The 27647-nt window shown below is 51.8% G+C and overlaps 2 protein-coding genes across 8 annotated transcripts in view; one reads left to right on the top strand and one right to left on the bottom strand.

The window, feature by feature from the left end:
- Positions 1-1837: 1837 nt before the first annotated feature.
- JHY (junctional cadherin complex regulator) lies at positions 1838-25212 on the top strand. 7 transcript variants are annotated; one of them, XM_061550819.1, is made up of 9 exons: positions 1839-1992; positions 9961-10074; positions 11331-12941; positions 14192-14313; positions 16535-16683; positions 16876-17171; positions 18600-18686; positions 22578-22718; positions 23127-25212. In XM_061550819.1, exons 2-9 carry the CDS (start codon positions 10063-10065, stop codon positions 23325-23327), a joined length of 2619 nt encoding a protein of 872 aa, XP_061406803.1. In that variant the 5' UTR covers positions 1839-1992; positions 9961-10062; the 3' UTR covers positions 23328-25212. The 7 variants fall into 7 exon arrangements, with proteins under 7 accessions (XP_061406802.1, XP_061406803.1, XP_061406799.1 ...); XM_061550815.1 differs by having other exon boundaries at positions 9994-10074; positions 16535-17171; XM_061550814.1 differs by having other exon boundaries at positions 16535-17171.
- The window catches only part of VPS26C (VPS26 endosomal protein sorting factor C), a 25069-nt gene continuing 21017 nt past the window's right edge, over positions 23596-27647 (bottom strand). The window contains exon 9 of the mRNA XM_061550821.1: positions 23596-26589. Coding sequence (XP_061406805.1) covers positions 26501-26589 — 89 coding nt within the window. The 3' untranslated portion in view covers positions 23596-26500. The remainder of the gene's footprint in view (positions 26590-27647) is intronic.

Here is a 27647-nt window from a genome sequence, read left to right as displayed (position 1 = left end):
TCGCTGCGAGGCCGGGGCGTTGAGATGCGCATGGGAAGGGGCCAAGACGCGACCCAATTCTGCGTCTTCATGGCTCCGACATCACTCACCCGTCTCCTCCCATAACAACAACAGCCGCCGTTCGCCACTAAGTGGCGGTGACGTCACCACGGCGCTTGTGCCAGGCCAGGTGCACTTTTAGGCCGCGTGAAGTGTCGAAGGCTCGCTGACAAGAGGTCACGGGATAGACCCAGGTGCCACGGGTTGACTGAGGTGACTGGCTGATGCACCAGCAGTGCCCTCTACTGTGCCGACTCGCTGTGTTTTATCTGCCCGTGCTCCGCTTGTTGATGTGAGCGTCGCTCCTCTACCCTCCGTTGTCGCTGGAAGGCGACTGCCTCCAACTGCCCAGTAGCAGCAGCGTCCTTCACGAGCCTCCTCCACAGAGGCCGATCTTGACACCGCTGGCACCAGCACACCGGTGGAACCATCCACCGCATCAGAACATCAACAACGGGCCGATGCGCAAATCCCATCTCCGTAATGAATCGTAAATTAAAGAAACCCCAAACCAGAGGAGTGCGATTGTGGCCATGCCACCAAAATGACTGACCACATAGTAAACTACTGTAGTCTGTGCTCCTTTAACGGAGGAGAAACAGCAAGACGAACTTTAACTCCTTAAGCCTTGTCGTCGTGACCAGCAGACCCTGGGCATTGTAGTCTAGCTCGTGAACGCATTGCTGCTGCCAACGTGGGCTACACCACGGTGACGAGATGTTAACTACCTCCCCTGGTACACAGGAGGTCGTGGGATATATCCCGACCCTGACTGCTGTATATTTGGAGCCTGTTTGTTCTCCCCGTGGTCGCGTGAATTTTCTCCAGGTTTACCCTCCACATTTAGAATCAACATCACGCGTCTAGAGTATTTGGCTGCTCTAAAAAAAATCAGCATGATAAGCCACTCTGTTGAGCGAGGCAGCTTCGGAAAAAGAGCTACACAGAGCTCAGTGGGCCTCACCTGGTAAAATAAAAACGTGATATGGAACTCGACAGAGACGCGGAATGTCGCATGGGCAGCAAAGCGCAGTGAGCGGCGGTCGTGGTGGAGGGAGGCGCTCGGAGAGGACGCGTTCAGCTACAACCATCTCTAAACTCGCAACTAGATTTATTCTAAACAGTAAGGCCCACTGAGCGATATAGCTCTTCTTCAGAAGCGACCTGGCCACAATTTACAAATGATAGCTCAACGATGTGGCTCGTCATGTGGACATTTATAGCACCAACATAATCTAAATGCGGAGGAAAAAAACCAGAAGACCCGGAGGAAAATCCACGCGGCCACTGGGGGAGCGACGCTGCAAACTCCAAATATACCGAAGACGTCAGGGTCGGGGTCGAACCCACGACCTCTTGTATACCAGGCAAGGGATTGAACATCTCGCCACGGCAGCGACCCATTGCACTTAGATGAGCTCCTTCATTATAGAACACACGCAGAGTCATGACATTACAACTCAAAGCGGGTGTATTGTATATGTACAATACATATAATAGGCGACGTTTCGTGCAATGGCCCTATTTCATTGACACGTGATGTTCGTGGTGCGTGGCGTTATGTATCCATCAGCGAGCGGGGACGTCACGTACCCGGTTGTTAGCGGTGACGTCACCGCGCCAGCTGTAAGAGTGACGTCAGGCGACCAGTTGCGAGTGGTGACGTCGCCGCACTAGCTGCAAACGTGACGTCATACTCCCAGCTGTGAGTGATGTCACCACGCCAGCTGAACAGCGACGTCATAGTACCGGTTGCGAGGTATGACGTCTCGCGCTCGGTTACCATGACGACTCCGCGTCCCCCGGTCGCGTCCGCCCAGCGTTAAGGAGCGGCGACCGAGAAGACGTCGGAGACGTGAGGAGACGTGAGGAGACGTGAGGAGACGTGAGGAGAAGTGGGAGACGTGAGGAGACGTGAGGAGACGTGAGGAGACGTGAGGAGAAGTGGGAGACGTGAGTAGAAGTGGGAGACGTGAGGAGACGTGGGGGACGTGGGAGACGTGAGAAGTGGGAGACGTGAGGAGACGTGGGAGACGTGAGGAGACGTGAGGAGAAGTGGGAGACGTGAGGAGACGTGAGAAGTGGGAGACGTGAGGAGACGTGGGGGACGTGGGAGACGTGAGAAGTGGGAGACGTGAGAAGTGGGAGACGTGAGGAGACGTGGGAGACGTGAGGAGACGTGAGGAGAAGTGGGAGACGTGAGGAGACGTGGGAGACGTGGGAGACGTGAGGAGACGTGAGGAGACGTGAGGAGACGTGGGAGACGTGAGGAGACGTGGGAGACGTGGGAGACGTGAGGAGACGTGAGGAGAAGTGGGAGACGTGAGGAGACGTGAGGAGAAGTGGGAGACGTGAGGAGACGTGAGGAGAAGTGGGAGACGTGAGGAGAAGTGGGAGACGTGAGGAGACGTGAGGAGAAGTGGGAGACGTGAGGAGACGTGAGGAGAAGTGGGAGACGTGAGGAGACGTGGGGGACGTGGGAGACGTGAGGAGAAGTGGGAGACGTGAGGAGAAGTGGGAGACGTGAGGAGACGTGGGAGACGTGAGGAGACGTGAGGAGACGTGAGGAGAAGTGGGAGACGTGAGGAGAAGTGGGAGACGTGAGGAGACGTGAGGAGAAGTGGGAGACGTGAGGAGAAGTGGGAGACGTGAGGAGACGTGGGAGACGTGGGAGACGTGAGGAGACGTGAGGAGAAGTGGGAGACGTGAGGAGAAGTGGGAGACGTGAGGAGACGTGAGGAGAAGTGGGAGACGTGAGGAGACGTGAGGAGAAGTGGGAGACGTGAGGAGAAGTGGGAGACGTGAGGAGACGTGAGGAGACGTGAGGAGACGTGGGAGACGTGAGGAGACGTGGGAGACGTGAGGAGACGTGAGGAGACGTGAGGAGAAGTGGGAGACGTGAGGAGACGTGGGAGACGTGGGAGACGTGAGGAGACGTGAGGAGAAGTGGGAGACGTGAGGAGAAGTAGGAGACGTGAGGAGACGTGAGGAGACGTGAGGAGAAGTGGGAGACGTGAGGAGACGTGAGGAGAAGTGGGAGACGTGAGGAGACGTGAGGAGACGTGAGGAGAAGTGGGAGACGTGAGGAGACGTGAGGAGAAGTGGGAGACGTGAGGAGACGTGAGGAGAAGTGGGAGACGTGAGGAGACGTGAGGAGACGTTGGGAGACGTGAGGAGACGTGAGGAGACGTGGGGGACGTGGGAGACGTGAGGAGACGTGAGGAGACGTGAGGAGAAGTGGGAGACGTGAGGAGACGTGAGGAGAAGTGGGAGACGTGAGGAGACGTGAGGAGACGTGAGGAGACGTGGGGGACGTGAGGAGAAGTGGGAGACGTGAGGAGAAGTGGGAGACGTGAGGAGACGTGAGGAGAAGTGGGAGACGTGAGGAGACGTGAGGAGACGTGAGGAGACGTGGGGGACGTGAGGAGACGTGAGGAGACGTGAGGAGACGTGAGGAGACGTGGGGGACGTGGGAGACGTGAGGAGACGTGAGGAGACGTGGGGGACGTGGGAGACGTGAGGAGACGTGAGGAGACGTGAGGAGACGTGAGGAGACGTGAGGAGAAGTGGGAGACGTGAGGAGACGTGAGGAGACGTGGGAGACGTGAGGAGACGTGGGAGACGTGGGAGACGTGAGGAGACGTGAGGAGACGTGGGAGACGTGAGGAGAAGTGGGAGACGTGAGGAGACGTGAGGAGACGTGGGGGACGTGGGAGACGTGAGGAGAAGTGGGAGACGTGGGGGACGTGGGAGACGTGAGGAGAAGTGGGAGACGTGAGGAGACGTGAGGAGAAGTGGGGGACGTGAGGAGACGTGAGGAGACGTGAGGAGAAGTGGGAGACGTGAGGAGAAGTGGGAGACGTGAGGAGACGTGAGGAGACGTGAGGAGAAGTGGGAGACGTGAGGAGACGTGGGGGACGTGGGAGACGTGAGGAGACGTGAGGAGACGTGAGGAGACGTGAGGAGAAGTGGGAGACGTGAGGAGAAGTGGGAGACGTGAGGAGAAGTGGGAGACGTGAGGAGACGTGGGGGACGTGGGAGACGTGAGGAGAAGTGGGAGACGTGGGAGACGTGAGGAGACGTGAGGAGACGTGAGGAGAAGTGGGAGACGTGAGGAGACGTGAGGAGACGGAGGAGAAGTGGGAGACGTGAGGAGACGTGAGGAGAAGTGGGAGACGTGAGGAGACGTGAGGAGAAGTGGGAGACGTGAGGAGACGTGAGGAGACGTGAGGAGACGTGGGGGACGTGAGGAGAAGTGGGAGACGTGAGGAGAAGTGGGAGACGTGAGGAGACGTGAGGAGAAGTGGGAGACGTGAGGAGACGTGAGGAGACGTGAGGAGACGTGGGGGACGTGAGGAGACGTGAGGAGACGTGAGGAGACGTGAGGAGACGTGGGGGACGTGGGAGACGTGAGGAGACGTGAGGAGACGTGGGGGACGTGGGAGACGTGAGGAGACGTGAGGAGACGTGAGGAGACGTGAGGAGAAGTGGGAGACGTGAGGAGACGTGAGGAGACGTGGGAGATGTGAGGAGACGTGGGAGACGTGGGAGACGTGAGGAGACGTGAGGAGACGTGGGAGACGTGAGGAGAAGTGGGAGACGTGAGGAGACGTGAGGAGACGTGGGGGACGTGGGAGACGTGAGGAGAAGTGGGAGACGTGGGGGACGTGGGAGACGTGAGGAGAAGTGGGAGACGTGAGGAGACGTGAGGAGAAGTGGGGGACGTGAGGAGACGTGAGGAGACGTGAGGAGAAGTGGGAGACGTGAGGAGACGTGAGGAGAAGTGGGAGACGTGAGGAGACGTGAGGAGACGTGAGGAGAAGTGGGAGACGTGAGGAGACGTGGGGGACGTGGGAGACGTGAGGAGACGTGAGGAGACGTGAGGAGACGTGAGGAGAAGTGGGAGACGTGAGGAGAAGTGGGAGACGTGAGGAGAAGTGGGAGACGTGAGGAGACGTGGGGGACGTGGGAGACGTGAGGAGAAGTGGGAGACGTGAGGAGACGTGGGAGACGTGGGAGACGTGAGGAGACGTGAGGAGACGTGAGGAGAAGTGGGAGACGTGAGGAGACGTGAGGAGACGTGAGGAGAAGTGGGAGACGTGAGGAGACGTGAGGAGAAGTGGGAGACGTGAGGAGAAGTGGGAGACGTGAGGAGACGTGAGGAGAAGTGGAGACGTGAGGAGACGTGAGGAGACGTGAGGAGAAGTGGGAGACGTGAGGAGACGTGAGGAGAAGTGGGAGACGTGAGGAGAAGTGGGAGACGTGAGGAGACGTGAGGAGACGTGAGGAGACGTGGGGGACGTGGGAGACGTGAGGAGACGTGAGGAGACGTGAGGAGACGTGAGGAGACGTGGGGGACGTGGGAGACGTGAGGAGACGTGAGGAGACGTGGGGGACGTGAGGAGACGTGAGGAGACGTGAGGAGACGTGGGGGACGTGGGAGACGTGAGGAGACGTGAGGAGACGTGAGGAGACGTGGGGGGACGTGGGGGACGTGGGAGACGTGAGGAGACGTGGGAGACGTGAGGGACGTGGGAGACGTGAGGAGAAGTGGGAGACGTGGGGGACGTGGGAGACGTGAGGAGAAGTGGGAGACGTGAGGAGACGTGAGGAGAAGTGGGGGACGTGAGGAGACGTGAGGAGACGTGAGGAGACGTGAGGAGACGTGAGGAGACGTGGGGGGACGTGGGAGACGTGAGGAGACGTGAGGAGACGTGAGGAGACGTGGGAGACGTGAGGAGACGTGAGGAGACGTGGGGGACGTGGGAGACGTGAGGAGACGTGAGAAGACGTGGGGGACGTGAGGAGACGTGAGGAGACGTGAGGAGACGTGGGGGACGTGGGAGACGTGAGGAGACGTGAGGAGACGTGAGGAGACGTGGGGGGACGTGGGGGACGTGGGAGACGTGAGGAGACGTGGGAGACGTGAGGGACGTGGGAGACGTGAGGAGAAGTGGGAGACGTGGGGGACGTGGGAGACGTGAGGAGAAGTGGGAGACGTGAGGAGACGTGAGGAGAAGTGGGGGACGTGAGGAGACGTGAGGAGACGTGAGGAGACGTGAGGAGACGTGAGGAGACGTGGGGGGACGTGGGAGACGTGAGGAGACGTGAGGAGACGTGAGGAGACGTGGGAGACGTGAGGAGACGTGAGGAGACGTGGGGGGACGTGGGGGACGTGGGAGACGTGAGGAGACGTGGGAGACGTGGGGGACGTGAGGAGACGTGAGGAGACGTGGGGGGACGTGAGGAGACGTGGGGGACGTGAGGAGACGTGGGGGACGTGGGGGACGTGGGAGACGTGAGGAGACGTGAGGAGACGTGAGGAGACGTGGGAGACGTGAGGAGACGTGAGGAGACGTGGGAGACGTGAGGAGACGTGAGGAGACGTGGGAGACGTGAGGAGACGTGAGGAGAAGTGGGAGACGTGAGGAGACGTGAGGAGAAGTGGGAGACGTGAGGAGACGTGAGGAGACGTGGGGAACGTGGGAGACGTGAGGAGACGTGAGGAGACGTGAGGAGACGTGGGGGACGTGGGAGACGTGAGGAGACGTGAGGAGACGTGAGGGGACGTGGGAGACGTGGGAGACGTGAGGAGACGTGAGGAGACGTGAGGAGACGTGGGGGACGTGAGGAGACGTGGGAGACGTGAGGAGACGTGAGGAGACGTGGGGGACGTGAGGAGACGTGAGGAGACGTGAGGAGACGTGGGGGACGTGAGGAGACGTGGGAGACGTGAGGAGACGTGAGGAGACGTGGGGGACGTGAGGAGACGTGAGGAGACGTGAGGAGACGTGGGGGACGTGGGGGGACGTGGGGGGACGTGGGAGACGTGAGGATACGTGAGGAGACGTGGGAGACGTGGGGGATGTGAGGAGACATGAGGAGACGTGAGGAGACGTGGGAGACGTGGGAGACGTGGGGGATGTGAGGAGACGTGAGGAGACGTGAGGAGACGTGAGGAGACGTGAGGAGACGTGAGGAGAAGTGGGAGACGTGAGGAGACGTGGGAGACGTGAGGAGACGTGAGGAGACGTGGGAGACGTGAGGAGACGTTAGGAGACGTGGGAGACGTGGGGGATGTGAGGAGACGTGAGGAGACGTGAGGAGACGTGAGGAGACGTGGGGGACGTGGGGGGACGTGGGGGGACGTGGGGGACGTGGGAGACGTGAGGAGACGTGAGGAGACGTGGGAGACGTGGGAGACGTGGGGGATGTGAGGAGACGTGAGGAGACGTGGGAGACGTGGGGGACGTGAGGGACGTGAGGAGACGTGAGGAGACGTGAGGAGACGTGGGGGACGTGAGGAGACGTGGGAGACGTGAGGGGACGTGAGGAGACGTGAGGAGACGTGAGGAGACGTGAGGAGACGTGAGGAGACGTGAGGAGACGTGGAAGACGTGAGGGGACGTGAGGAGACGTGGGAGACGTGAGGAGACGTGGGGGACGTGGGAGACGTGAGGGGACGTGGGGGACGTGGGAGACGTGAGGAGACGTGGGAGACGTGAGGAGACGTGGGAGACGTGAGGAGACGTGGGGGACGTGGGAGACGTGAGGGGACGTGGGAGACGTGGGGGACGTGGGGGACGTGAGGAGACGTGGGGGACGTGGGAGACGTGGGGGACGTGGGGGACGTGGGAGACGTGGGAGACGTGGGGGACGTGGGGGACGTGGGAGACGTGAGGGGACGTGGGAGACGTGGGGAGACGTGAGGGGACGTGGGAGACGTGAGGGGACGTGAGGAGACGTGGGAGACGTGGGGGACGTGGGGGACGTGGGGGACGTGGGGGGACGTGGGGGACGTGTGGGACGTGGGAGACGTGAGGGACGTGGGGGACGTGGGAGACGTGAGGGACGTGGGGGACGTGGGGGACGTGGGGGACGTGGGGGACGTGGGGGACGTGAGGGACGTGGGGACGTGGGGGACGTGGGGACGTGGGGGGACGTGGGGGACGAGAGGGACGTGGGAGACGTGAGGGGATGTGAGGGACGTGGGGAGACGTGAGGGGACGTGGGAGACGTGAGGGGACGTGGGAGACGTGAGGGGACGTGGGAGACGTGAGGGGACGTGGGAGACGTGAGGGGACGTGGGAGACGTGGGGAGACGTGAGGGGACGTGGGAGACGTGAGGGGACGTGGGAGACGTGAGGGGACGTGGGAGACGTGAGGGGACGTGGGAGACGTGGGGAGACGTGGGGGACGTGGGAGACGTGAGGGGACATGGGAGACGTGGGGGACGTGGGAGACGTGAGGGGACGTGGGAGACGTGGGGGACGTGGGAGACGTGGGGGACGTGAGGAGACGTGAGGAGACGTGGGGGACGTGGGAGACGTGGGGGACGTGGGGGGACGTGAGGAGACGTGAGGAGACGTGAGGGACGTGAGGGACGTGAGGGGACGTGAGGAGACGTGGGGGACGTGGGAGACGTGGGGGACGTGAGGAGACGTGAGGAGACGTGAGGGACGTGAGGGACGTGAGGGACGTGAGGGACGTGAGGGACGTGAGGGACGTGAGGGACGTGAGGGACGTGAGGGACGTGAGGGACGTGAGGGACGTGAGGGACGTGAGGGACGTGAGGGGACGTGAGGGGACGTGGGGGATGTGAGGGGACGTGGGGGACGTGGGAGACGTGGGAGACGTGGGGGACGTGAGGAGACGTGAGGAGACGTGAGGAGACGTGAGGAGACGTGGGGGATGTGAGGGGACGTGGGGGACGTGGGAGACGTGGGGGACGTGAGAGTGGTGTGAGAGGGAGTGCGAGCGGAGTCGGGAGAGAGGAGAGAGTGGAGTGAGTGAGTGAATGGGAGAGAGGAGAGAGTGAGTGAGTGGAGTGAGTGAATGGTAGAGAGGAGAGAGTGAGTGAATGGGAGAGAGAGAGAGTGAGTGAGTGGAGTGAGTGAATGGGAGAGAGGAGAGAGAGAGAGTGAGTGAGTGGAGTGAGTGAATGGGAGAGAGGAGAGAGTGAGTGAATGGGAGAGAGAGAGAGAGTGAGTGGAGTGAGTGAATGGGAGAGAGGAGAGAGAGAGTGAGTGAGTGAGAGAGTGGGTGAGTGAATGGGAGAGAGGAGAGAGTGAGTGAATGGGAGAGAGAGAAAGTGAGTGAGTGGAGTGAGTGAATGGGAGAGAGGAGAGAGAGAGAGAGTGAGTGAGTGGAGTGAGTGAATGGGAGAGAGGAGAGAGTGAGTGAATGGGAGAGAGAGAGAGTGAGTGGAGTGAGTGAATGGGAGAGAGGAGAGAGAGAGTGAGTGAGTGAGAGAGTGGGTGAGTGAATGGGAGAGAGGAGAGAGTGAGTGAATGGGAGAGAGAAAAAGTGAGTGAGTGGAGTGAGTGAATGGGAGAGAGGAGAGAGTGAGTGAATGGGAGAGAGGAGAGAGTGAGTGAGTGGAGTGAGTGAATGGGAGAGAGGAGAGAGTGAGTGAGTGGAGTGAGTGAGTGATTGGGAGAGAGGAGAGAGAGAGTGAGTGAGTGGAGTGAGTGAATGGGAGAGAGGAGAGAGTGAGTGAGAGGAGTGAGTGAGTGATTGGGAGAGAGGAGAGAGTAAGTGGAGTGAGTGAGCGAGTGACGGGCGAGGGTGAGGAGTGGTAGGTGAGTGTGAGTAGAGCGGTGAGGAGGAGGTGTGGGGTGGAGTGAGACGCTCCCTCCAGTCTATCATCAACGTATTCGACCAGGATATTTATCAGTTAAACATGTCGGCTTTTGCGACCAATATTATTCATAAGGGTTTTTGGGTTAGATCGCGTAAGTATAAATGTGTCGTAACCCTCCACAACATTTATCATTTACTCTCCAACACACCGGTGGGCTGAAGTAGTAACTAATTGGCGCGTTGTTTTCGTGACAAACCTCACTGGCTGTGTCGGGTGGTGGAGGGTTACGACACATTTATACTTACGCGATCTAACCCAAAAACCTTTATTGTGAACAGGATATTTATCTCCACCGCCGTATCATCTGTCAGGAGATCTTCCAGAATTATCTATCGGATCCACCTGGAGGAGATCAGTGAGGCGCCCTCGAGCCGGGAGCCATGGGAGCCATGGTGAGCGCTGTCTCGACGCCTCCCCGGGGAGGGCCCTCGTGTCAAGAGCCGAGTGGCCACGCCGTCTGCAGTATGACGAAATCGGCGTTCAGCGCTCCCGTGGTTACCGTGGTGGCGAGATGTTAACTCCCTCGCCTGGTATGCAGGGGGTCGTGGATTCGATCCCGACCCTGACGCCTGCTCAGTGGCGGCTCCTGCAAAATCTCTCAGAGGGGGCAAATGTCTGGATGATTGATAAGGATAAGGTCCACCCATGCAATGGATAAATTAACAGCTTAAGCATTTAAAGGCAACTTCACTTCTTTAATATTAATGCAAAATAAAGTGACTCTTACAATACATCTTGTTTGTTTCTATACTCACTATTATTACAATCCACTCAGTTTCTTTTATTAAAGATTCCACTAGGTGGCGACAAATAATATTGTTGGATGAAACGTGCTTACGTATGATAACGTAAGCACGTTAGTGCGAGCCCTCCCGGAAGCCATAGAGAATACATTGCAGCGCCCGCCGTTCGAAAAAAAAACATCTTTGAATGTAAGTCTATGGGAACACTCTGGGCGATTCTCAGCCGGAGTGAAATCGCCCAAAAAGAGGCGGTACTTCACAGAACGTAGCATGACGCTGATTGGACTATATCCAGAGGCACAGTAACGGCTCGCGAAACTCTGTGGTTGAATGACATTGGTGGTGCGTCGCCCAATCGCCCTAATGAAGAAACCGCCCCTGCGCCTGCTGTATATTTGGTGTTTGCGTGTCTTTCTCCCCGTGGTCGTGTGGATTTTTCTCCGGATCCTGCGGTTTTTTTCCCTCCACATTTAGAATGAACATCATGCTTTTAGAGTATTTGTGGCCAGGTCACTTCTGAAAAATAGCTATACAGCTCAGTGGGCCTTACCTGGTAAAATGTAAATAGGTAGTTATTCTGCATTGTCCCAGCCTGTGGTAAATCTTCTGAGGACAGAGACGTTTCTCTCGATCTGGGTTTCAAACGTCTCCATGTCTTCTCCATGTTCACCTTGTCATCGACATTCTCATCTGTTCTCCCTTTCGCACCCTTTACTCACTCTGTTACACAATGAGCAACTTTATAAAATTAACTTCACAGATGTGGGGACATTTTATACCTTGGGCCGGGATAAATGAGTTGGTGAGCCGATTTATACCAACATTTCCTAATTAGGAACTGTTGGTATAAACATTGTGGAGAAGTGACAGCACTTGCCTTGTGTGTGTGTGTGGTGACTGTGCAGGATAATGAAGAATTGAGGCTGACGACTGAGGAAGAGCTGTTGTTGAGCACGGCATTCGACGAAGATTTGCACATTAGCCTGTCGCGGTCTTACGAGTCGGACGTGGAGAACCTTCAAGAAAGGAAATACCAAGAGGAGCTCCTCAAGAGAATTAACTTCAACCAGCGGCAGCTCAACCACAAACGCATCGCGGGCTCGAGCCAGTCTCGCGAGTCGGCGAGCAGCACTGACTCGGGCAGCAATGCCCTCCCTCCGCTACCGTACGTGGAACACATGCACGGCGACGACCCGGGGAGCGGGCGCGCAGCGTGTGGAGGGCACGGAGTTCGTGGGGGACATGGAGCTCATGGTGGGGGGCACGGAGCTCGTGTAGACGTAAACGCGCTGCTCCAGAGGGATAGCTTGGATTACGCGTCTGGCGAGGAGGAATCCACCACGGACACCGACGCAGAGGAGCAAGCCGTGGTGGGATTCGTGGATGGCGGCGCTGATGACATTTCCGAAGACGGCTTGGGATTTGAAAACGACTTCATCAGAGACGCCTCGACGCCCTTGCAGAGAAATCACGATTCTGTGCACCTGAGCGAGTCCCAAGGAGACACGTCGGAGTTCGGCTCCAGTGATGAGATTATGCCGCGCAGCGCGAATCCCGATGGGCAAAACGAACACGCAAGAAAAATGCGCGGTGCACATTTGGGACCAACTGAGAAAGTGGCCAGTTTTAGTAAAGTTAAGTTTGCGGAGTCCGAGTTAAAATATAGTTTATCCGTGGACGAGAACCAGCAGCAGCAGGTGGCTCAGAGGCTGGGCACCCCATACCACGCAGAGCACAAGGAGGAGGCACGGGTAATCGAGCGTCACGAAGGACCGGAAGATCCGAGAGATCGTCGACATCAGAAGAGAGAGGTCGCAAGGAACTCGAGGAATAAGCTGCCTGAGATCGTACGTGACGGGGAACCCCGCAGGGAGAAGGAGCATTTGCTTGTGGAAGAACACACGGCAGAGGAGAGCGATGAATATTATCTCAACGGAGTGAAGCAAGATCCCTTGCCCAGTGCTCCGAGACGGAAAAGGAATCGATCCAAACCGCCGGAGCGTATGGCCGTGACAGATCAAGGGAGGCATGACAAGTCAGTGGAATTCCCGTCCAGGACAGGCATCGCAGCAAGGGATGTAGAGAGCTCGAGACGGGTCACACTTAAGCATCGTTCAAAAATACCCGTACTGATGCCTGAACATCGGGATCACAGTGAAGGAGAAGAATATGAATCCCTTCATTCTGCAATGCAAGAAGAGTACAACAATATGCTGCTACGTGCAGCAGCGCAGAAGCCACCAGGTGATGGTTTTGCAGAGCATCCTAAACAAATCCATTCCTTACACAGAAACAATGAGGCCACTGCACAATCAGCAGTGCACGACAAAGAGCAGACAGACGATCGTGACCAGGTTACAATTAGAGATAAGACGGTGAACCCAGCACCACCTCATTTTTCGGAACAAAGGAAGGACATCTTGGAGGCGAACAAACAGAATCTTGGGAGGAGGCCTCAGAAGCAGTCCTCGTACCTGCAGATGCACCGGAGACAGTGCGGAGACCCCGCAAAGCGTGTAAGCCTCTGAGCCGCGAGCTCGTTGCATTTACGGTTTTTGTTCTCTTACTCATACTCTTAGGAGTATGAATCCTTGCAGTCACGAAAGCTTCAAATCTAGAATTTTGTTCTCTTGTTAGAATCCAGGCATCTGCCCGCAATGGAAGTCGAGTTTTTTTTTTAGTTCGGTGAATGGATGGCCTCAGCGTAGAAACCAAAACCGTCATATGCCGAGTACTGTAACTTCCAGTGCTAAGATATAGAGTATAAGTACTTACATATATAACACGTAGGCTTTTGCGACAAATATCCATAATAAAGGTTTTTTGGGTTAGACCACGTAAATATACATGTTATGGGTTTAATCTCAAACACACCGGTGTGCTGAAGTAACTAATTGGCACATTTTGTTTATGTGACAAACCTTACTGATTGGCCGTGTTGAGTGATGGTGGGAAGAGGAGTACCTTTAAATACTCTTTGGTTCTTTAAATACACATTTGTCGTTAACCCACCACCACAACCTTTTGCAGATTGTGGTGGTGGGTTTACGACATTTATATTTACGCGTTCTAACCCAAAAACCTTTATTATGGACTTAGATATATATATATTTTATTAATCGTACCAGGTGGCTGAACGGCAGAGTGAGTGGTTCGCACTCGGAAGGTACAGTATATGAATCCCTGTAAGTAAAAATCCTGGAGGGACGATGTCAACCCCCAACCACTCTGTGGGAAAGTTCACAGTAATTGTCCTATGGACAATCTTGCCCCTGCCATAGGAATGGCTCAGAGTTGTTTACAGAAGATAAGCACCAATGCCACAATGCTCATTTGAGCAGCAGGAAACCACTCTGACTTTTAAGAACGGCTTCTATATCACAGTAGTGATATTCATCGTTGCATCGTATGTATTATTTAATTTAATTTGAGTGGGTCAGTCATTCCGGTGAATGCTTGTCCTTCGAGATGTTAACTCCCTCGCCTGGCATACAGGAGGGCGTGGGTTCAATCCCGACCCTGACGCCTGTATATTTGGAGTTTGTGTGTCTCTTCCCGTGGTCGCATGGATTTTTATCCGGGTCCTCTGGTTTTTCGCTCTACATTTTTAATCAACATGCGTTTAGAGAATTTGGACACTATACATTTTCATGTGATAAGCCACTTCGTTTGGATATCGTTTGTGGGCCTTACCTGGTAAAATAAAAGTAGTTTTAAGTAGTTTCGTTTTCACGTTCTAATTTTTCTTTGAAATTGGACCAAACAGAAACTTCTGTGGAAAAGGCAGGAGGAGCAAAGCGCCGCCACCACCACGGCGCTTCGTAGCATCCACAGCGATGCCCAGGAGGAGGCCGAGTTCCCATCTCCCGGCGCCTTCCCCGTGCACAGGTGAGGAGGCAGTCTCCGTGAGGGCACAGAGAGTGGACGCCGTGCGGCTCCTACGGCTGCGCTTGTTTGTTTATACATTTTTAATTATTGTAAATTTCCACATGATAAGCAACTTCGTTGAGCTATCATTTGTGGCCAGGTCGCTTCTGAAAAAGAAGCTAATAGCTCAGTGGGCGTGACCTGGTAAACAAAAAAATAGTTTACTTAAATTTTTGAGTGATTTGTTTACCTTTCCTATACCCTGCGCTCCTATCGTGTTTTTGTATTGTTTGTTGTTGTAACGTTCTAACCTGCCCCTAGCGACGGCCCAAGCACTCCCAGTTTCCTTCGAGCGCCCGGTGGAGAAAGCCGTCGTTAGTTACCGATTTGGAGATTCGCATCGCGATGCGCCTCCAGATGCAGTGCATCGGAGCCGCGGTGTCCATTTCTATATTGTATGTACAGTATGTTCAACTTCATTCGCACCGTACGTAGCCAACCGTGCTAATCGAAGGGGCGGGGGAAGGACAACAAATGAAAGACAAAAGAGCAGCTCTAAGGAAATGAGTGTTCAATCTGGGCTTAAAAGGAGAGGTAATCGTCTTTCTCGCCTGGTATTCACCTAAGGGATTCGATCCCGACCCTGTATATTTGGAGTTTGCACGTCTCTCTCCGGGTCCTCCGGTTTATTCCTCCACATTTATGCATTTAGGTTACGTAGATAAATTTGCTATTAATTTTCACGTGATAAGCCACTTTGTTGAGCTATCATTTGTGGCCATGTCGCTTCTGAAAAATAGCTAATAGCTCAGTGGACCTCAGTTTTATTTTCATATTTTAAGTGATTTGTTTACCTTTCCTATACTTTGCACTCCTATCGTGTTTTTGTATTGTTTGTTGTTGGAACGTTCCGACTTGCTACTACTGGACATCTGTGAAAAATAGCTTTATAGCTCTTCGGATTGCTCCAGTATAAATAAATATTATGATTCTGATAGCCACGCCGAGTCCGAGAACAATTTTTCAGAACGATCCTGCATTGGGTTTTTCTTGTAAGATATCAGCCACCAATTAATGATGAGTTGTGTTTATTATACATGTGGTGAGGAAACCGGAGCACCCGATTAATCCGGATGCTGTACCGCCTTCTCCTGGCGAGCCATGGCATGGCACCTCCTCGACGCGCACGGGAAGGGAGTTTCACAACGTCTATGTGTGTGGTGATCCACCAACCCTCACTGCTGCTTCCGCACAGCGCTGGATCACAGCAGCCATGTGCAGCAGCATCGCCACCACTGATGCCCCCCGCCCTGAGTGACAAAGCAGGAGAAATTAAAAACAAGGCGTGGACCAATCACTTTCAAAGACAATGCATAAATTATCAGAGTATGTTTTTTGTTTGCATTCTGACCACAAGTATTTTGGTTAATGCAGACATGATTCCTTGTAAAAGGTTTCATTTTGGTGTTTTAACGTCTTAACACCTGTTTTGTTGCCAGGAAAAAGGGGAAAATTATTCTCAATGTGGCTAAAGTCGTGTCTTGTATATACAGTTTGTTGAACTTATTTCACACCGTACGTAGCCAACCGTGCTAATCAGAGGTGCAGGGAAAGGACAACAAACTAAACACAAGAAGCAGTTCTAAAGAAATTAGTTTTCAATCGAGATTTCTTGGGTGACATTCAAGCAACGTCCGCGTCCTACTGCGGGTATTTTAAAAGTTAACCCCCGCTTAACAAGTGTTGCGTTACTTTTAAATTATCAAAGCACCACATAATCTGTATTTGAAATGCTGTTATTTGAATACAATAATATTGTACATATCGTGTTCTGTTATAAACGTAGTGGGGAATTCCTCCAATCCAGATCAGCAAATTTTGTATTAAGTGCATTTTAATCATATTATCTGCAAATTCCATTTCCTCTTATCCGCGTGTTATTTTCGCTAAAAACACCAACGAGAGGATGAATTTGCCGATCACCTCTTGTTATCGGTGAAACATCGGATGAATTTGGCTGTGAATAACAGTACTGTTGGTGAACTGCTTGAGGAATGGAGATAATATGGGATGTGGCTCGGATGGCTGCACGAGAGAGGATCTCAACTGCACTTGTCCAATGGAAGGTTATGAGTTCAAATCTCGGTTGGCATTTGACTCAAATTATCATCTCTTCTAGGAGCACCTGTGGTTGTTGTATGTGGGAGATAACTTTGCCTTGCGATGTTGTTCTTACAAACAGGAAGCCGGAGAGTACGAACCAACATTACAACTTCTCCCAACTTCTCCCAAGCAACGCCGATGGAAGACACCAGTTTCCAGGACAGCTTCCTGCTCAGAGCCACCGCGCAGTGGCCACACGTTCCTCGCCGGCCGACGAAATCCATGCCGGTATGAACCCCGCGCTGCAGTATCGCCAGTGGGGCGACGCGAGCGCCGAACTTGGGCAAATCCCCATCGGTTTGCAGCACCGTCCTCTCTACGGGCCCATGCAAGGGGTGTTTCTGGACAATGCCGGTCACGCTTATACCTACTCGCAAGTTCCTGGCTACGTACCTGGGCAACCCGTGTTCCCGTTTGTAGCGCACGACGAGACGTGGCCGTCGAACCCGTCGAGGGACGTTCAGCCTCGGGGAACAGCGTTAGACGCCGGAGGGGAACTGTGGACACACGGCACCACAGGGGGCGCGTGGCCAGGTAGAGCAAGAATCTTGCATCCTGTGCCGTACGATGCCCTCCCCGACTGGGACGCGCCCTGCCTGGCTGAGCAGCAGCAGCATGAGGATCTGGCTCTCCACGCGCGGACGTCGCCGCTCGTAACGCGCTGCAACTCGGACGGATGTTTGGACAGACTGCAGACGCAGCTGAAAAACTATAAGGTAAGTGCGCCGTGTTACGATTGTATCGAAGTTACAATTTGGTTGATTTTTGGCTTAGGCCACGTAATGATCTGGCAAAATTTTGTTGTGAGACCCTCCGCTGCCAAATATATTAAATTGTCACGTACACAAGCGTTTAGTGCCCCTATTATTGTTTCAGCTCACAACCAAATTTTGCAAATAGATACGATGTCTTGCTCAAAACTGTGTCAAGCAGAATAACCGTGTGACCTGACTGGACTTGTGTTTTTCATAAAAGTTTTGTTTTTCTACAACACTTGCATTATCAAAAACAATATACATCTCGGCAACAAAACAGGTGTTAAGATGTTAAAACACCAAACTGAAACCTTTTACAAGGAATCATGTCTGCATTAACCACAATGCTTGTGGTCAGAATGCAAACAAAAAACATGCTCTGTTAATATATGCATTGTCCTTGAAACTGATTGATCCACACCAGAGACAGCTTTCTTTTGAGCCTCATCTCAAACGGTGTTAGACCAGAGGACGTGTTTTAACATCTTAACACCTGTTTTGTTGCCAAAAAAAGGGGGAAAACCCTATTATCATATTTTGGTACTGGCAAAGGAGGTCCCATGAAATATACATCTCACTAATCCCATCTATAGTCAGTGTTCAATATATTCCATAGGTTGCTGCTCAATTCGTGTATTTTTATAACCAGTACTGAGGCAGGAAGGTTAAAAAGGGGTGGGGGTGGTTAGGTAGGGGGGGTGGTTAAAGTATAAACTTTGTTACCAGGTAAGACGTACTGAGCTGTAATGCTCTTTTTCAGAAACGACCTGGCCACAAATGATAGCTCAACTAAGTGGTTTATCATGTGAAAATGAATAGCAGCTAAATACTCTTAAACGCATGTTTCTAAATGTGGAGGGAAAAACCGGAAGACGCGAAGAAAAATCCACTCGACCGCAGAGAGAGAGACATGCAAACTCCAAATTTACAGGTGTCAGGGGCGGGATCAAACCCAGACCTCCTGTATACTAAGCGAGGTAGTTAACATATCACCACCGCGGCAGTTAGGTATGGGGGGTGGTTAGGTATGGGGGGGTGTTGAGTATGGGGGGTGGGGGTGGTTGAGTATGGCTAGGGGATAAGCTGCGTGAGGAGGGCATCAGGCTAGGAGCTAATTGTCTCTGCGGTCCAGCCATCATACACTTCCAACGTGCCGGTCAAGCCACCAGACGCAATCTCAAATGTGGAGTTCCCACTGCAAGAGATTCTCAACGTCACTGGGAGATAAACGAGCTGTTTATTGAGTTTGTCTCAGGTCGTCCAACAGCGCCTGATATAGCAATGTAATGGGGTATAAAGACTATCAGCTTGTATTATATCAAAATGTTCGTGACAGGAATGGAATAAAATGCTATGTCCATGACTCACACATCTGATGTTTGCTTTCAGGAATATACACTTCAGGATTATAAAAACCTCAATCAAGACATTAAACTGGGAGGCCTTGGGCCAGATTGCACCTCTGTTAAAAAAAAGGTTTGTTTATCAAATAATTTATTTTGGCACTTCCATATCATCACCGTCCATCTAACATTGGTATAGAGTCTCTAGACCCACATCCCGCAAGCTTACCAAGCGGCCAAACAGCCTAATGTAGAACCACAGAGCTTGGGCAATAGTTGATAGCTCCGGTTCTGTGCGCATTACAATGTCCATGATTGACGCCACTATATATAATTAAACATAATATTAATTGCATGTAACTTTACAGTGAATGCGAAATGAATATCACTGTGTACACACTATTTTGGAGATGTAAAAGGGATTTGTATTAAGTTCTGATAATTTCCACTGGCTGTTCTAATCACTGAGATGATTGATATTTTCTCCACTGATTGTTATGCTTTTATGTTCAATCCAACGGTTTAATGTCCTTACAATTATATTTTATCAGATTAAGGTGGGCTGTCTGGGGGCTGTCGGGGGGTCCGACACAGGTGCCATGGTGGCACGATGTTAACTACCTCGCCTGGTATACAGGAGATTGTGGGTTCGATCCCAACCATGACGCCTGCTGTAAATTTGGAGTTTGCGTGTTCTCCCCGTGGTCACGTTGATTTTTCTCCGGGTCCTCTGGTTTTTTTCCTTCACATTTAGAATCAACATGCGTTTAGAGTAATTGGTTATCAATTTGCACGTGATAATCCACTCCGTTGAGCTATCATTTGTGGGTAGGTCGCTTCTAAAAAAAGAGCTATACAGCTTAGTGGGCCTTACCTGGTAAAATAAGAAAAAAGTTAATATATGCTCCGATAAATATGTAGTGAGTTAAACTGAGTCGCAGACGTACTCTTGGAGGCAACACATTTATTTACCACCAACACACGGGGTAACTGCCCCTTAACAGGATAACAACCTATGGTGGTGACCACCAGGCTAACTACACTAATTACAACGTAACTGCTACAACGGACCAGGTCCAACAGCTCGGCTCCAGGTCCATGTGTGTGAGACTTGTAGAACGTAGGACATAGACGAAGGTTTCTTCAGGATGAACAACAGAGCCTGTCCCTCTGGAGGACCCGGCTTATATTCTCTGCAGCGTGGCCGGCTCCGCCCTTGGCCACGACTACCTTCCAGAATCCTCGAGCAGGATCTGGACCTCAACACGTGACCTACCCCGAGCCCCACTTGGGGCCCCTTTGTAGACTTAACCGGTCACGTGTCCTCTGGGGTCAACTAGAGTGTCACGGCCTTTAGTAATCCCATTTCCATGGCCGGCACTCCCACACCCTATCCTGTAGGGGCCGGCACTGCACGCCAAGCGTGGTGACATCCAGCGCTATCGATCAGCGCTCACCGAGCCCCTCTAGGGCCAGTACTGCACCCACATCCTAGTGGTGTCCGCGATGTGAATACACCGCACGCCATGCCTCTCTAGGGCCGGCATTATTACAAATACAAGGCTTGATAGTTAAAAAATATATCACAATGTACATTTTTATCCAGGAAAGCCTTCAGGGGCCACATGCCCAGCCACGTCTCGGCTCTGGCTTGGCTGTGAACTCAGCTCGGTAATAATTGGCGTGTGAATTTCCATTTAAAGCTTTCGTGACTGCAGGGATTCATCTTCTTGGTTCTTTTGGTAAAGTCACGTAGAAGGGAAATAATAAAATAATAAAAATAAAACATAATAAAATACAATTCTCACGACGTTTCGGCCACAACGCAAGCAGCCGTCCTCACATCTGGCCACATGGCCGGCCTGCTCTAGACCAATTCCTCGACCACATCAATTCCATACACCCAGCCATCAGATTCACTATGGAAGTCGAAAAAGGTGGCAAGCTACCTTTTTTGGATGTCCTAATTAAAAGGAGACCTGATGGCTCAATGAGCCACTCTGTCTACAAGAAAGCTACCCATACGGATGCTTACCTAAAACCGGATTCCCACCACCATCCATCCCAGAAGAATTCCCTCATCAAGACTCTACACCATGAAGCCCAATGCATCTCTGACCAGGAACACATTGCCAGTGAACTCAAGCACGTACGCCAAGCTCTTAAGGCTAATGGTTACTCCAACTACACAATCCGCAAAGCCATCACTCCAACCATCAAGAAGGATCCGGTTGAGGAGCCATTCAAAACCATCACCTTACCCTACATTGCGGGCGTCACAAAAAAGATCTCCAAAATCCTGAATAAACACAAGATCCAGGTCCGATTCAACACAGTACATAAAATCCGTGATCTGGTCCCGCCTGTAAAAGATGTGGTTCCAGACATACAGTACCCTGGCATCTACAAACTAAGTTGCCTATGTGGTAGCAGTTACATTGGAGAAACCAAACGACATGTCTCGGACCGCATCCGTGAACATAAAGCAGACCTGAAACACAGTAGGACAAACACCTCAGCCGTGGCAGATCACTGTTACAATTCAGTGGGCTCACATGACATTGACTTCTCCAAGACAGAGGTTCTCTGCAAGCCATCTGGCTACCATGAGAGATTCGTTCATGAGGCGATCCAAATATACAAACACAGAGACAATTTCAACCGAGAAGATAGATTCTGGCTCAGCAATCATTGGAAGGACGTAATAAACCATTTCGGATCTTAACTGATTGTGTTCACGTTTACAGTGATTTTCAGACCGCAGTCCACTCACTGGCATTGACTATATATCTTTTGTATTCTCCGCAGGGAATGGAGTCTTTGCTCCGCTGCAAGTCCCCTTACCACCACTCTCCCATTGACATATTTCGTTGCTTCCTCTTAGTACATTTCACGCGACGGTCAATGGTATAGTGTTTAGCAGATTGTATAATAATAAATAGTATAAAAGTGTAATGTTTAATATAATGTATAAGGTAATATATAGTATCGTAATTGTATAGTGAATATACAGCAGTGTGGTATACAGTAGGGTGGGTAGAATAATACATAGTGTAATATTACAATGTATAGTCTAAGGTATAGGGTGGTATATAGTAATGCAGTATATAATTTAATGTTGGGTTTGTCTATGGCAGTATATAGTACGGGGTAGATCCGTGTGATGTAAGGAAAAAGTTTAGCTGGAGGCATATATTTTTGGGACATAGAATTGTAATGTATGACTTACTGTTAGGAGCTCAGCTTATTGGAGAGTATATTTAGTATATTGATGATTATGGATGTAGTTTATATTTTAGTTTTTTACGTGGTGGTTTGCTGCTGCAGCCCCTTACTATTAAAATTCCTTCCCTTTATTACTGCTAACCCTACCTCCTCCCTTTTTTGCTGCTAATCCTACATAACGCAGGGGCATGACTTTGAGACCCCCCCCCACCTCCTACGCATTCCACAAGTAGTGACTAATCCCATATCTGCATTTTCCATAAATATGCTAAATTCCTCTGTTGATATGCAAATTCCTTTGTCAAGGCGCCCTTCCTCCCCTAACCCAGCTTAAATATACGCTGCCAAGCTTGGTGGTGTTCATTTAGACGCCGTCTTTCCGATAGACCTGTTCTTCACCTGACGGCTGCTTGCGTTGTGACTGAAACGTCGTGACAATTGTATTTGATTGTTTTATTTTTATTATTTAATTATTTCCTTCTACGTGACTTTACCGAAAGAACCAAGAAGATGAATCGGCGTGTGGTTAGACGCTCGTGCGCGTCACTATTTATTTGGCTGTCAGATGGAGGGTTTTGCGACAGAAATTTGACTGGATCATTGCATGGCCTAACCCTGACATTTTTTTGGAATCGGAATATCGGCTGTGAAACCACCTCTACGTGCTACTCTACAATCGCTCAATTTGGTCGCGAGATTTGAAAAAGCAGCGACTTTAGGTATGTGCGTACAAATCCATCAGCAAGCCTCGCGTGCACTACACACACAACCAATGCATTTATTGTGTATTTTGTTGCAGTTGGAGAAAATCAGGAAGCAACAGAATTATGCAAAACTTGTACAGGAGCAGAACCGCTCGCTGCTCGGGAGGCGAGGAACAAGGGCCCCAGTGCACCCCACCTCGGCGCCGGAGGGCGACAGCAAGTCCCGCAGAGAGCAGGTGACACCACGTCCTCCACTCTCGCGGCACACGCCGCTAGGGGCGCCGCGGTGGCGTGATGTTAACTACCTCGCCTGGTATGCAGGTCGTGGGTTCGATTCCAACCCTCACACCTGCATATTTTGAGTTTGTATGTTCTCTCTGCGGTCAAGTGGATTTTTCTCTGGGTCCGGTTTTCCCTCCACATTTAGAATCAACATGCGTTTAGAGTCTTTGCTGCTATAAATGTCCACGTGATAAGCCACTTCGTTGAGCTATCATTCGTGATCGCCAGGTCACTTCTGGAAAAGAGCTACGTAGCTCAGTGGGCCTTACCTGGGCAGATAAAAAAGGCATACTTTTTAATGAGCCACGCTGCACAGTACGATGCACGTGGTGACACCCGATTCCCCGTGCGTTGTGTCGCAGGCGCTGGAGTACGCGCGCAACGTGCCCCGGCCCCGCTACAGAGAGGCACGCGGGGAAGCGTCTGCTCCCCACGGGGAGCGGCGCGACTCCCCCACCAGTTCGACGGCACTCGACCCCATGCAGGCACTGTTGGACGACCTGAGACAACGCCACGAGCAGGACAAGCAAGCCGTTGCGGCCTTCAGACTGCACGCGCCCTGACGACGCCCTGATGCCTGGATGGGCGCCCCAACTCACGCACTGTCATGTGGTCTAAATCGTCGTAATTCGTGGTGGTGGCGACACTCGTGCCTCACAGCAACAAGGGTTCGAATATTTCAAAAGCCGCAATGCATGTGAATACGAGACGGTCCTTAATAAATAGCGTGACAAAGCAGTCCTTAAAGAGTCGCACGTGGCTCCAGAGCCACAGGTTGCCGACCCCTGGCCTGGGAGCTGCCAAACGACAAAGCCGACCGAGATCAATGTGTGTGGTGTTCTCCGTTTATTGCTGTACATCCGTCATCTCGGGGCGGTAGGGTGGTGGCACCGTGACACTCGTGCCTCAGCAAAAATGGGCTTGAATTCAATTCCTGACTCTGGCGCCTGTCTGCGTGGAGTTTTATTGTTTTGAACGTTGTGCATGGGTTACTTCCCAGAGCTAAAACAATATCCCAATGCAAATAAATGCCTGTAAATTACTCAGTTGGGATTACACAGCAGTTATAGTGCCCTCTGCTGCAAAAATGTTGGTCTGACCCTCCTGAAAGAGTCCAAGACTCGGCAAGGCTCTAGTGGATAAGCAAGCGAATTCAACGAAAGCCACCACCACTTCTTACAATCCTGAAATCTACAAATCCATCTCGGACGCATTCCATTCCTTAACTGCTACTCTGGTGTTCTTTACTAATGTCCATCGTCCCTTCAAGCAATATTTCCAGCCTAAGCCCTCTCACTTTTCTTAGCAGTTTCGATGGTGCCACTAACCTATGTATGTTCTCGAATCCGTGTGTTCTTGTCTCTATATAATTTCAAGCGTGCATCTCTCCACGCTTCTTTGCGCCCTTTTCAGTTTACTTTTGGTCGCCTACACTTCCACGCCTGAATGTTCAAAATGTTCAACCTAGGTCTACTCTTAGATAATCTAAAAGTAACTTACTTGCATTACACACTTCCTCAAGTGGGTATTTTAACATGATTACACATTTTTAAACGTGTTATATTCTTACACGTAGGAATGTGGGGTACGTGGAGTGAAAAGGCATGAGGATTGCACGACCCAAGGGCCACAGCTGTGAGGTTGAGCTGGAGAGGGGCGATGCGGTGATCAAAGCAGTACCGGTCCCTCACCCCTCCCAACACCGCTTCCCCCACCCCAGTCTCCTTTGTTCCATTCTGAGTCTATTAGGCTTAGGGCACGAGTGACTTAAATTATCCACTTCAGGTTTTTTTTACTTTTAAACAGTTTCCTAAATTTTAATTTATAATCAAGTTACTAAATACTGTGCTTTTAAAACGTCCAGGTGGCTCATCGTCCCGCTGTATACCGACCGCAGCCACCGCTGTTGATGGTACAGATGGTGCCGTGGTGCCATGGTACCGCAACAAATCAATAGCCGCATGAGGGTGGACACGCATGGGGGGTGAACACAAAACTGCCGAGTCAAGGCAAGACCTTCAGACATCACGAGGGTGGAGAGTGGCACTGCCAGTGTAAATATGAAATGGGAGTTTCCATTTCCCCATTATTGTAGAACGCGTGGGGTTTGCGGAGGCTTGGAAACATTGCAGGGTTGACGCTGAGAGCCGTCGCTGCAAAACGTCCAGACCTGATGACCGATGTCCAAGGGTCTAATATCACCACATGAAGGCGTTCGCATTGACTCAACTGTGGGTTTATGTGAATGCAATAGAACACAATTTATAATAATTTCTCATTTCATTCTCAGTGACGTATAAGTGGTCACAGGAATCATCACTAGATCTGCGAGGTCAGTACTTGCAGGTCACAGGATTTTGTGTGAATTTCAGTATATATCCGTGATGGCATTTCCCATAGCAATACCGGTAAGTTTGGTTTTATCCAATAAATGATGCGATGGCTCAGCATTGGTTTGGACAGATTTCAATGATTGTGGGATGGACAAGCATTCTGGTTACACTGACGATGATTAATCAAACTGAACATGTCGAGGGAGTGAGAAGGGATGACTCTCCATGACATCACAGCGATACACTCCGCTACTCCTGATGCGGTTACTTGGCTTGACCAACTGAATGTGTAATTGTAGTTGTTGCTCTGCATCTACATCAGCCATACGAAAGAATACTCTCTTGGTCTGCCCGCAATGTTAACAGGACAAGAAACTCGGGGTCGACTTGAGCATGTTCATGACCTGAGCTCTGCTGCTCGCACTTGGGTCCCTGAGCGCCTGGGATCGCGTTGTGAAATGTGCAGGCGACATCAGATTGAGACCTTTGTGAGAACCTTCCTCATACAGACGGGAGCCGTCTGCACTGAGCGTGTTCTGTTGAAACATCTGTAGTTGAAACATTTGTAGTTGTGTTACAAGTGAATTAGAATGTGGCTGTCGACAGAACACCATCAGAATGTGAATGTTCACACAAAAAGACTTGAGGCCCATATTCTCTGTCTCAGCTCAGCCGGCTCTGAGCAAGATCATAGATCAGGATTTCCATGGGCCGAGCCGCTCATTGCAAATTTGGAAGCAACTGAGTGGCTCAAGCCTAAGCCGAGCCACGTGAGGCTGTTAAAGACTCGTCTCTGCACAAAGTTGAAGGTGACAGGTTAAGGAATTTAAGAAATATGGAAAAGAGCAAGGGTCGCCGATACTGCTGTGAGAGCAAAGGGAATAACAGTGGAATTGGGCAGGACACATCATGAGACAACTGACGAGTGATGAGAGAAACGAAACTCGGGAATGGAGATGGAGAGAATGGAGAAGCGGAAGAAGAGAGCGGGAGAGATGGCCGAGTGTCCACGAGTTCACTAGGAAGCGCCCGCACGCATGTGTTAAGGCCGGTGTGCGTAGCAAGGGCAGTCGCATTCGTCATCACGTTGCGAATGCACACGAATGGAATGTGATTCGGTCTCACAAGCATCCTGACTTGTCGATGAGTGACGGCTCCCTCGGTGTTGAGCGAAGCCCTGGCCTAACAGGACACCTGCTTTACTGGGAGCGCAGTTCTTTTGGCAAGCTTGGGCTACGATCGTGGCGGCAGAGTTTGAGGGCTACGCTGCGCCGATGACTCCTCGTGAGAATGAAGCGGCGAAAAAATATGAGTGATTGCAAGGGAGTGGCGGCTGATGTCCAGCGTGGAGGGGTGAGAGTGAGCAATCTGTTGAAGAGCGGGAGGCGGAGGAGTGGGGCTCATCACACCAAGTGCCGAGACAGCTTTAGCGGGAAGTTCTCTGTGATGAGGTGGTCATCTTGCAGGATGATGACGATGTTCACTTCAAACTCTGTGAACAGACGTACAGACAAAGACAAAGATGCCCCACATAGCCTTAGAAGACTGTAGGAGCAAGTGCTGTTAGCGAGCGCCTATGAAAGCCAGTAAGCCACACGAGGGGGAGTGGCCAACACCACGCCTAGCCGCCTTTGTCTTCCAAGTAGCGATGTTTACACACCACAGAAGGTACTTATTTGAGGCTGAGTCGACCTAGGGGAGGCCTAGGACTGGTTCAGATAATCGTCACTGGTGTTGGCCATGAGCAGGAATCGAACTCGGGTCGCCGGGTTCGCTCTCCATAGGCGTACAGACGCACACACACGTATCTATCTGAAGCATCAAATTACCCACGAGTGGGTTATTGCATCGCAGGACCATGAGACGGCGAGGGCTTGAGGCCTTCACCCAGCAGTGGATTAACCATGGCTAATGGTGATGCATAAAGTATAGAAAGTAAAACCAACGTTTTTTTGCTTCATGCTATTTTAGTCAAAAGTACTCCCCCCCCCCCCCCCCGCAAATTTTGACATTTTGTTCATGCAATTTATTCACAAGATTCTGATCACAGAGGCCAAATGGGCTTCCACCAGCTGAGCACAGGTTCAAAGCGTTAAGCAGCCAGCAATAAAGAGCACTTTCAGAGTTGTAATAGATAACAGTTAATATTATTTGGGTCTTTCGGTAAAGCCACGTAGATAGAAAAAATAATCAAAATAATAACAATATCATGACGTTTTGATCGCAACACAAGCAATCGTCTTCAGGTGAAAAAAGAGGGGGAAATCTGCCGAGGCAGGCTGTTTACAAAGGTTTAGAGATGGCGGGGCAGCTAATGTTAATATAGGAGAGAGGTCTCCGTAACCTGCAGTAGGTCTACACCAATCAAAGAGCTGTTTACAAATGGTTTAGAGATGGGCGGGGCAGCTAATGCCAATGTGGGGGAGGTCTCCGTAATCTGCTCTAGGTCTACACCAATCAAAGAGCTGTTTACAAATGGTTTAGAGATGGGCGGGGCAGCTAATGCCAATGTGGGGGAGGTACTACGGAGCTGTGGGGGGTGGCCATTGT

The sequence above is a fragment of the Lethenteron reissneri genome, chromosome 13 (assembly GCF_015708825.2).
Source record: "Lethenteron reissneri isolate LAM-NWPU_2019-01 chromosome 13, ASM1570882v1, whole genome shotgun sequence".
NCBI classification, from domain to species: Eukaryota; Metazoa; Chordata; class Hyperoartia; order Petromyzontiformes; family Petromyzontidae; genus Lethenteron; species Lethenteron reissneri.
The sequence above is the reverse complement of the archived record's forward strand: the minus strand, read 5'-3'. Positions and strand labels throughout refer to the sequence as shown.

Excerpts from the sequence above, each read along its gene's own strand:
- JHY (XM_061550815.1), top strand. Across the intron at positions 12,942-14,191 it reads GCGGAGACCCCGCAAAGCGT|AAACTTCTGTGGAAAAGGCA; the intron begins GTAAGCCTCTGA and ends TGGACCAAACAG. Across the intron at positions 18,687-22,577 it reads GCACCTCTGTTAAAAAAAAG|TTGGAGAAAATCAGGAAGCA; the intron begins GTTTGTTTATCA and ends ATTTTGTTGCAG.